The sequence below is a fragment of the Primulina eburnea genome, chromosome 3, assembly GCF_022965805.1.
Source record: "Primulina eburnea isolate SZY01 chromosome 3, ASM2296580v1, whole genome shotgun sequence".
In the NCBI taxonomy this organism is placed as follows: Eukaryota; Viridiplantae; Streptophyta; class Magnoliopsida; order Lamiales; family Gesneriaceae; genus Primulina; species Primulina eburnea.
The window spans coordinates 15,040,914-15,051,928 of record NC_133103.1 but is presented as its reverse complement, the minus strand read 5'-3'; the positions used below and the strand labels follow the sequence as shown (position 1 = coordinate 15,051,928).

General features: G+C 35.4%; 1 protein-coding gene across 1 annotated transcript; it reads left to right on the top strand.

The window, feature by feature from the left end:
* Window positions 1-1,670: 1,670 nt before the first annotated feature.
* On the top strand, window positions 1,671-10,033 carry LOC140826861 (shaggy-related protein kinase alpha-like). The gene is made up of 13 exons (XM_073189381.1): window positions 1,671-1,847; window positions 4,119-4,278; window positions 4,387-4,479; window positions 4,648-4,707; window positions 4,822-5,094; window positions 5,535-5,609; window positions 7,836-7,892; window positions 7,974-8,114; window positions 8,226-8,276; window positions 8,682-8,777; window positions 8,858-8,941; window positions 9,528-9,630; window positions 9,722-10,033. The coding sequence occupies exons 2-13, from the start codon at window positions 4,165-4,167 to the stop codon at window positions 9,802-9,804; spliced, it is 1,230 nt and encodes a 409-aa protein (XP_073045482.1). The 5' UTR covers window positions 1,671-1,847; window positions 4,119-4,164; the 3' UTR covers window positions 9,805-10,033.
* Window positions 10,034-11,015: the final 982 nt, after the last annotated feature.

Sequence of the window (11,015 nt, the reverse complement as noted above, 5' to 3'; positions counted from 1 at the left end):
ATATAAAACAATTTCACTTTTATACAGTTTTTTATTTACTGTAATCTTATGATATTTTAAATGTTTTATCATTCGTATTTCTTAACTTCTTTTTCTTTTTCTTTTTTTTTTTTGTGTGTGTGGGGGGAATTCTTACTAGCATTGCCTTTTGTTTCGAGGATATAGGTAAATTTCTAACAAATTCACACGAGTACATGAACACCCCGTTTGGTTCGAGGGATTAGGAGTGATAGACTAATTTATCCGGCACAATCAAGTGTTTGGTTCAATTTTAAATAAACTTACCTTATCCCTCCTAGGTATGATTAGGTTATATTAGGTAGGTTAAAATAATACCCCCTCACACCCTAGGATTATTTATCCCACTCTTAATACCTCCTATTTTTCCGATTTTACCCTTCTCCTAAATTCAAACTCACCACCATTTCCCGCCACCGACCGCCGCCGGCCAACCACAGACTGACCGCCGACCGCGGCGAGCACCGGCCGACCAGCGACGAACCGGCCGACAGCGGTTAGCGACGGTTTGTCAAAAACCGTCGCTATTAGCGACGATTTGTGTAGAAAGGTTTGTCAAAACACCGTTGCTATTAGCGACGGTTTGTTTATAAAACGTCGCAATTAGCGACGGTGTGTTTAAAAAACGTCGCTAAATGTCTAATTTTTAGTAATTAAAATAATTCAAAACAAGATCGGCGACGGTTTCTCAAAAACAAAACCGTCGCTAGTAGCGACAGAATGTTTTCATAAAAACCGTCACTATGAGCGACGATTTTTGAGAATCCGTCGGTAAGTTTCCGGCACCTGCTGACCTTTTCCGATCGACCATTTCCGCCGGCCGCCGGCCGCCACTGTCGCCGTCGCGAAGGGGAAGGACAATTTCGTCTTTTCATCAAAAAATTCAAAATTATCCTACACTTAAAACTCTTACCAAACATAATATTATTTTACATCATATATTACAATTCTATCACAATCATTTTCTTTATCATTTACATACTAATCATTAGTTTATCCTATCCTTCCAACCAAACGCAGCCGAATGGTCTTATCTGATTAGGATAATAATGGAAAAGGTGTAGATGAAACCTCCAAGAAATTCAATTTTTATACATAAATCGAGTTATACAATGTTATGGTACGATATATTTAAAATAAAATTTAAGAGTATGTAATTTGTGAGACGATCTCACGAATTTTTATGTGTGAGACGAGTTAATCCTCCTAATATATTCACAATAAAAAGTAATATTTTTTTATGGATGATCCAAATAAAAAATCCGTCTAACAAAATACGACCCGTGAAACCGTCTCATACAAGTTTTTGTCAATTATAAAGTTCAGATTGTAAATCGTCTTTCTTTCAACTTTAAAAATCAACTTTTTATTAAAGTTAAACAGTTACAACTTCTTCACTAATTATTTTTTGTATATAAATTTAATTTAAAAAAGAACTTTATTTTTTTTATTTTTCTATTGAATATATGTGTAATGATGAGACAATATATTTGTTTATCAATGAATGAGCTTTGACCGTCACGCAAAACTAGTGCTATTGGCCTGTCATGTGCGAGACTTAAACAAACTTATAAATAAATAAATAAATAAATAAAGTAAAGTTTCTTATAAATGAAATAATGATACCAAGAATGAAATTCAAAGCGTACAGCTCTCTCTCTCTCTCTCTCTCTCTCTCTCTCTCTCTCTCTCATTGTATGTATCTGCTTGTATGTATTTGTCGCTTTTTCTGTCGCTCTGAAACATTTGGGTTCCTCTCTCTAAAGGTGATGGTGTCATATAATATTGGCCACAAACTAATCGTCAGAGTCGGTCACCGATGATAATCGGTAAAGTTCTTCGCTGCCTTCTCGATATTCCGATCAAGCCGGTGATGGAGTTGCTTTTGTTTTTGTTTTGCTCTCTTTTTTGGGTGATTCAGTATCAATTTCAGCTGGTTTCATATTTTTAGTTTTTTTTTTAATGGGAACAGATCGTGTTGATGGATTTGAGACGGTGTTGTTTGTTCTCTGACGTGGATCCATTGATGGTTTTGTTTAGCTTGTTTATCCAATTTTGTTTGCTGTTTTTGTTGATTGTTTCCTGAATCTAGGGCTGGCTACTTTTTTCTTTTAAATGTTAGATCTACGTTTTGTTTTTTGTGGTATGTTTTCTTTAACTTTGGTTATTTATTGTTGACAGATATGAGATATCTGACTGTTGTGTTTGGAAATCTTGAAGATGTTTCATGTAGTGAGATTGTGGGATTTTATTATGTTTTTAAAATTATTCTTAGCTTTTATCATGGATTTTTCAGCACCAGGATTTTCGGTATTACGAATTTTAAGTAGTTAGACGAGTTTCTGGTTAAATAGTTGAAGATAAAGCTACTAATTATCGGAAAGCTAATATGTTTTATTTTTGTATAATTTCTGTCAAACTATGTTCAACCAATGCATGGCAAATTTCTTTGCGTGTTTAATGCTGAGAAATATTATTGTGCAAGTCGCAACGTTATTGTGAATAAGTAGTCGCGTGCTGGCGTCAAATTTTGAAGGGGAAAAGGATGCCTTGATATGGCGTTGCCGCATTGCGGATGAAAAGGATAAACAGATGGATTTGAGAGAACTATTATGTGGTTAAAGTTTGATGTATTGAAGCGAACGCCGAGTAGTTTTTCTATGTGCTCCCTGGTGATGTAAGTGTGTCCTGTGATATGTGCGGTTTGGTGTTGTAGGTGAAGGGTTCGGTGGTAGATTTCACTGTCTTGGGAAGATTAATTTTCTACTTTATAAACTGTAGGACGTTTAGTTTTTTTTAGCTTCTGGGATTAAAATGTAATTCTTTGAATGTCTCGATGCTAATCATAAAGCGCTGTAAAGTATATTTCCAGCAGTCTGCAAGACGTTAAGTTAAATTATCCATATTATCCGGTTATTACATAAGGATGCAATATTCTATGAACTTTACCATCTAAGATAGTCTAAATTATGATATATTCGTCATGTGTTACTTATCTAATGGTAGATTAATTAAAGAAATCTTAGCAATGCTATAAAATGGCTTTTATTTTATTTTATCTCTTTTGGAGTCCTTTTTGTGCTTGGTTTACCAACCTCTTTGGAGGACCTTTGTTATAGATATTAATTGTCCCAGAAAAGTAGTGAGAGACTATTATTGAGTTTAAAAAGGACAATGGTAGTTAATAACTGTATTGACATAGGCTACAAAGATTGATAATATCTTATTTTGTGTTTGGATTGATTTCAAACTCCTTGACTTGTTTGGTTGGACAAAACTCCAGTAAATATTAAATTAACTCTGAATAAGATTAAGCAATTTCAATAATAATTATGAAAATTTTCATATTAGTCCAAGATGAGTGTCTTGAAATCCATTCCTCAAATCAAAACCTTACTCCAAATCAATTTCCATCAATCCAAGCGCAACCTTAGTTATTTTTCACTTTTTTCGTGTTGAGTTGTGTGTTTTTGTGGTAGGAAAGACTTATGTATGTAAATTGAGTGGTCAATGGTCAACCTACAGGCCTTTTTCTCATGAAGAAATCCATGCTAATAATACTTACCATAATTTTTTCTAGTTCGAGCAAATGGGATGGTAGAAATCTATCGATGGGGATAAAGATTTAAAATTTTCAAAATTCTTTTCCTTTTGGACTCACTGTTTTGTTTGGATTATGAAATCACCAGGCCATCGAGCCCAATATCTTATTGAGGTTTTATGTACTCGTTGAAAATATAAAAAAAGAACGGATTACCTTTCCTTTATTGTAGGAAATTAATTGTTGTCAACATATGTATTAGAGTGTGCCAACTGGTTGAGTCCGTCTTAAACAAGGCACGCAGTGTAATTTTCAATCTCCTTTTTTATTTCAGCTAGATTTCTTTCTATCTTATGTAATTTTTTATAAATTTGGCCATCTTGGATTAGATTTGCATAATACACTCGACCACTGGCAATGTGTTTGCTAGAATAATCACACTTACTACTCAATTTTATTGACCCAATATTATTTTCGTTAAATGAAAGATGGAGGAAAAAATAGTATAAATACAGATCTGTTCGGTCAAAAGTTTACATGGTCTCGTTTTTTTCTATAGGTGAATGACTTCTTGAGGTTATACAATTAGCTGGTTTTTTCATTAAATGGCATCAGTGGGTGTAGCTCCCACTTCTGGTTTAAGGGAGTTTGGCAGTCATGAAATGGGGGTCGATAGGTTGTCTGAGGAGATGCATGAGATAAAAATCCGGGATGATAAGGCACGTCTAAAGTCTGTTCTTTTGTTTTTATTTCATCTGTTTGGAAGTTTTCCTAACTCTTACCTGGATTGAGGTTGGGCCTAGCTTAACGTGGCTATTATATTCTAGGAAATGGAAGCAACAGTTGTGGATGGTAATGGGACTGAGACTGGGCACATAATTGTGACAACTATTGGTGGTCGAAATGGTCAACCAAAGCAGGTGATGCACCATAAAAATATTATATTTTGTCAGTTGTCTTATCCAGAGGATTGGGGAAAAAGTACTTGGTTGAAAGTCATGGAACTGTGTTTTGCGGTCCCCAGTTATGTTGGCATTCTGACTGCTTAAGTTAAACTTTTGATGTTTTCTTTTTGGGGATGCTTTCAGACAATTAGCTACATGGCTGAACGTGTTGTTGGACATGGATCATTTGGAGTAGTGTTCCAGGTGCGATTTCTTTGTTGTTTTTGACTTGTAAGTGATGGTTACAACTGTATTTTCTGTTTTACTATGGATGACGATAACGGATATTATTTTTTCTTAACCTTGTTGATTATCCAGGCAAAATGCTTGGAGACCGGCGAATCTGTTGCCATAAAGAAGGTTCTTCAGGACAAGAGGTACAAGAACCGTGAGCTGCAAACCATGCGCCTACTTGACCATCCAAATGTTGTGGCCTTCAAGCACTGTTTCTTCTCAACTACTGAAAAGGATGAATTGTATCTTAATCTGGTGCTCGAATATGTTCCGGAAACTGTCCATCGAGTTATCAAGCATTATAATAAGTTGAACCAGCGGATGCCTCTGATATATGTGAAGCTGTATAGCTACCAGGTGTGTGGTTTGCTTTTGGGGCTGCTTTCAGATGTGTATGATCTCTTTGTCTGGTAGCAGTCCACTTGGCTACTGTTTTTTCCTGTATATATTCTCTTTCATAATGGCCACAACCTTGATCACACCTCCTGGATGCCAAATGTACTGTTGCAATTGGCATTGCAAGAGATGGATTTACCTGTTTTGACATGTGGTTGCACCCATTTATTATCATGCTTTTAGGGGTGTTGGGACAGGGACTTTTTTCCATTGTTTTTTATGGGCTATTTGGGCAATGACTTCAGCACAAGCTAGAGTGCATAATAGCTTTTGCCCTGATCATCACAAATACTACCTGGAATCGTACTGTCTGTACTCTGTTCAACTACCTGTGAACTGAATGTTTACTCATCTGTGATTCGGTGAATGTACTGTTATATTATTATTTGGCTATGTGTCAGATCTTCAGAGCATTGGGCTACATCCATCGTGGTATTGGAGTATGTCACAGAGATATAAAGCCTCAAAATTTGTTGGTATGTAAATTTCAGATTATATGATTACTTTATTTACTTGTTACCCTTCACATATTGAAGCTTGTGTATCCTTAGTGCCAAGACAAATTGACTTTTAGAGTACATCACTTTTGTGTATTATCAACTAATTAGATTTAATATTGGATGTGTCATACGTCTTATGATATTTTTAATCCTAATAGTTGATTATTTTCGTGCTGATATTAATAATTGGCAAATTTGAAGTAATGTCTCATAGTTCAACCTCAACAGAGTTTACTTTCCACCATAGTTGTCAAGGGCGCAAGGCGCACCGAGGCGCACAAGGGCTCAGGAGCCTGAGGCGCAAGGCGCACATTTTTTATCTTTTAAAAAAATATATTTATCTTAGAATAATATATTAAAATATAAAATAATTAAGTCACAATGTCACAGAAAACAACAAATAATTAATAAGTTCATAATAATAAGTAACACGATTAAATTCTTCAATCATCCACACTTCTGTAATTCTGTTAAGTCTGCACACTTATGCTCTTGTCGTCTTCTGATATTTAATTTGTCAACTGGGCTGCTAGGGTTTAAGGTTGGGTTGGCCTTTTACATTTTAAGTTAATATTAAAAAAAACAGAGTTATTGAATTTTTTTTAAAAAAAAACAATCTCCGGCGCGCCTAAGGCGCGCCCGAGAGGCCTTCCAAGGCCAGCCCAGGCGCGCGCCTGGTCTCGCCTTTGTAAATAGTTGCGCCTGGGATTTCCCCAGGCGCAACGCCCGCGCCTGGTGGCGCCTCTCGCTTTGAGGCGAGAGGCGCTCGCCTTTGACAACTATGCTTTCCACTTTTCTTGTGTATTTGATATGATTTTGTTAAGATGTCTCACATCGTTTGGATAGAGTTTTTGAGAGTTATATATATGGACTTGGTACAATCCTCTCACTTGAGCTAGTATTTGAGATTGAGTTATATTCAAGTCTCAATCTTAACCCACTGTTATGTGTTGGAATGCCCATAGCTAAGCCACATGTTAATGTCTCCTCGCTCTAGTTGTTCATTCCTGAATGTAAAGGGTATGTGTTAAGATGTCACACATCGGTTGGATAAAGTTCCTGAGAGTTGTATATATGGACTTGGACAATAGCTTTTGAGGTTGAGTTAGGTCCAAGTCCAACCTTAACATTGTATTTGAGCCAGGTTCCACCCATTGTCTCGTAAACTTCCCCTCTTGGGCCACCAGTTATGCCCATAGTTGGGTCATTTGTAAATTTCACACTCCAGATGTTCATATCTGGACGTGAGGAGTGTATTATTTGTCCCACATCGGTTGGATAAAATGTCCATGAGTTATATATATAGACTTGACAATCCTCATCTTGAGCTAGCTTTTGGAGTTTAGATAGATCTAAGTCTCAATCTTAATATGGTATCAAAGTCCAGACGCATCGTTATGTGTTAGACCGCCCATATGGACTTGGACAATCTTCTCACTTGATTTAGTTTTTGGGGTTGAGTTGGGTCCAAGTCACAATCTTAAAACATTTTTATACCTTTTTAATCACACAGATGTATGAGCTGTATTCGAATTTTATGGGTAGTATGTCGAGAAGAATGACCATAGCCCCTCCCATCTATTTGGGTAGAAAATGATGAATTTAGATACATATGTACTCACTTACATAAATATTTTAGTGAGCTATGTTTTTTCAAGTGTTAATTTTGTAATAAAAGAGAAGTATAGAAAGTTTTGTGTTGAATATCATAGTTTAAAACGTTTTTTTTTTATAAATGTCACGTTCCTACTTTCTTGTTCTGACTTTTTTCACGTTTTGGAATTATTAAAACCCAACTGAAATTTTTTTTTTTCAAGGAAACAACATTATTTTTTCAAAGAAAGAACATATATTCCAATGTGCTTCCATCCAAACGCAACATAGCCTGCCATATGAATCTATGATGATGAAAATGCATATTTGCTCAAAACAAATCAACAATTCATTTGTACCTTTTGTAAAATAAAGTACTTGGAAAGTTTGCTGTTATTCAGCCATAACAAATGGCGGTATAAGTTGCCTCAATGTAAATTAAGGGAATCGGCTTATTAGGTTCTCATATATTTTGTGGATGTGTAATTAAACATGAATTAAAAATACTTTGCTAAATGTGTACTGGTTAGGCGCTGCATATCTTCCCTTAATGATGACTTTTAACTGTTGCCTGTGTTACTTTCAAAGCTAATAAAATACATTGTGCAGGTGAATCCACACACCCACCAGGTTAAATTATGTGACTTTGGAAGCGCAAAAGTGTTGGTATGTATAATGCCATTACATTGGAGGTCACATTTTTTGCAATTACCATTACACATGATCTAATTTGCAATCTTTTGTCAGGTCAAAGGGGAACCCAATATCTCTTACATTTGCTCTAGGTATTATAGAGCACCTGAGCTTATATTTGGAGCAACGGAGTATACTACAGCAATTGACATTTGGTCTGCTGGGTGTGTGCTTGCTGAGCTACTTCTTGGACAGGTACTTTTTTGACTTTGTCGTTTCTAAGTGTTGTATAATAGATCCTTTGACTGGTAGTACTAATATTCTCAATTCCCTTTTATGCGTTATTGATGGGCTTTGCCTCTGCAGCCCCTTTTCCCTGGTGAAAGTGGAGTAGACCAGCTTGTTGAGATCATCAAGGTTCTCTCTCTCTCTCTCTCTCTCTCTCTCTCTAACACAAGACACAAGCTTCTCAATTTATATGATGTGGAGCTGGGGGTGATTGGATAGGTGTAGTTTGAGTGTGGGATAGTTCTGTGTTTGTTAATCTTGTTCTTCTAACATCCTGAGAAATTCATTCATAGACAAAAAATGCGAGGGGAGATATTTCGAACTTTTTGTGGATTCGTAGATCGTATAATTTTAAATGTCACAGTTTTGTTTTCGTTTTGATTTAATGAATGTATTTTAAGTAGGTACTGGCTAGTGTTGTTAAATGGTTAGAAGCTTATATTTTTGTGGAGTGCAAAGTTCCTCTCATTGTTGTATTTGGCATAATCAGCATTTTTCTGTTTTTCAACCTATTAAATAACTGAATTTTTTCAGGTTTTAGGTACTCCAACAAGGGAGGAAATTAAATGCATGAATCCTAACTACACCGAGTTCAAGTTTCCTCAGATCAAAGCTCATCCATGGCACAAGGTACTTGTTGGGTATGTTAATTATACTGATCCTGTCTGCTTTTGTTTCATAATTTTGTTTATTTCATGACTTCACTTCAGGTATTCCACAAACGCATGCCCCCAGAAGCGGTTGATCTTGTGTCAAGACTTCTACAATATTCTCCTAACCTGCGCTGCACTGCTGTGAGTATTTTTTGTCCTCGGTCTGGAGGGAGCCGGAAATATTTGCTGATATCACATTATTTTTTCCCTTTTTAATTTTCATAATTTCAGTTTCTTTGAATTCAGTTGCATTAGTGACCGTGAGGCATGAGTAAATCAGAGTCAAATTCCCTAATTATCTTAATAGGAGAAACTCAGCTTATTATTATGGTTTATATGTTGTTTCTCTTCATAGAGTAGGATCTTAATAGAGCTGGCGTATAAATTTTCTTGTGATTAGTAGAAACCTCAATGTAATATGCCATCTTTTGTTGGAAGTCTAAAAAATATTTCGCCTCATTGTGTCACAAAGTTATCGAGTTTAAGTTTCCGAGAAGGATACAAAGGAATTTGATATTTAAAAGAGTCCGTACTTGACGATTCTGATATTTGTATTCAGAGATTCTGGGCTGCTGAAGAAAAAATTGTGTTCTATAGACTGAGTGGATACCATAAATTTCTTAGTCCTTTGATGCTTATCTTTAGCAGTAGATACTTCATTTATGGATGGCAAATTATTCCTTCCCTGGTCCTGTTCTGGAATTTGATGCATTTAATTACTCTACAGCTGGATGCCATGACCCACACTTTTTTTGATGAGCTTCGTGATTCAAACACTCGTCTACCCAACGGTCGTTTTCTTCCCCCGTTATTCAACTTCAAGCCTCATGGTACGCATTCTCATTAACAAAAACATTTGTATTTCAGTGGCTTTTTTCTTGTTTAATGAAGTTTGAAATTGATGTCACATCTGAGTTCCAGAGTTGAAAGGCGTCCCTGAGGAAATCCTGATAAAGTTGATACCTGAGCATGCTCGAAAGCAGTGTCCCTTCCTTGGGTTATAAATCCTTCAGGTGCCGTATATGGACATACCACCACTCACCATGTTTCTTCTTGTACTCGTATGTTATTATCCCTTCTTCCATTTTGTATGTTTTGTACTAGATTTGGGTAATGCTGTATGCTATTCATTGTCAATGGATATAAATATAATTGCCTGTGTTGTCTGTAATGTAACCTCGTGTATGAAGATGACTAATTATTTTATCTAAATGAAAGTTATCGTGTTCGATTACATTTTACATATGTATGTTGCTTCATATAAAAGATCCTTGGTATTCGACTTCTGGCTTGTGGATTGGTCTTGTGCACATCTAATCTACGATCTTTTTACCTAACTGAAAAGCAAGAAACAGAGTAATTCCAGTTCATTTTTCCCTATCGCCATTGGTATAGACTATGGTGGTGGAGGTTAGGTTGCATCCCTCTAACCTTTCATGACAAATTAATTTTACGTTTTTTTAAAGTACAAAATTAAAAAAATTAAAATTAATTTTTAATACTACAAATTTAATTTCTAATTTTTTCGACAGGAAGCGTGCGGAAGGACACTAGTTGTTAGAAAACAAGAGAGTACTACGAGGGATTGCATATATAGCCATATAGGTGATACACTACTGTGTAATTCTCAGGAGCAGCTGAAAATTGATAGAAGTTCAAGTGAGATTGTATAAAATGTTAATTTCGTGAGATATATTTCGACCTGATCAACTTATGAAAAATATTATTTTTTATGTTAAAAATATTACTTTTCAATATGAGGTCGATTGTCTTATGGATATAGATATGTGAGACTGTTTCACAAAAGAACTATTCGTTGAAATTTAACTCAATATCCAGTGACATCGTATATAAATAACGGTTAAAAAAATGTTTCGATTATCATAATATTTTCCATTTTTATGGTAATAAGTCAATGTATTCAGTAACAAATGCGGTTAATGAGATGTCACTTTAAAAATGTTTCGATTGATTTTTACATTTCAATATTTTATGGTAATAAATCAATTCATTCAATAACAAATTCAGGTATAGAGATGCTACTGTACAACTAGATCAAGAAGACGACGAAGAAAAATAAATTTTGCTCCAGAAATAATTATGATATTAATTTATTATGTAATTTTTATTATCCTCCAGAAATAATTATGGGATCATGACGACACCGTTTTTGATACGATGGGACGAAAGATTTCCCATCCGAACTACACAACTA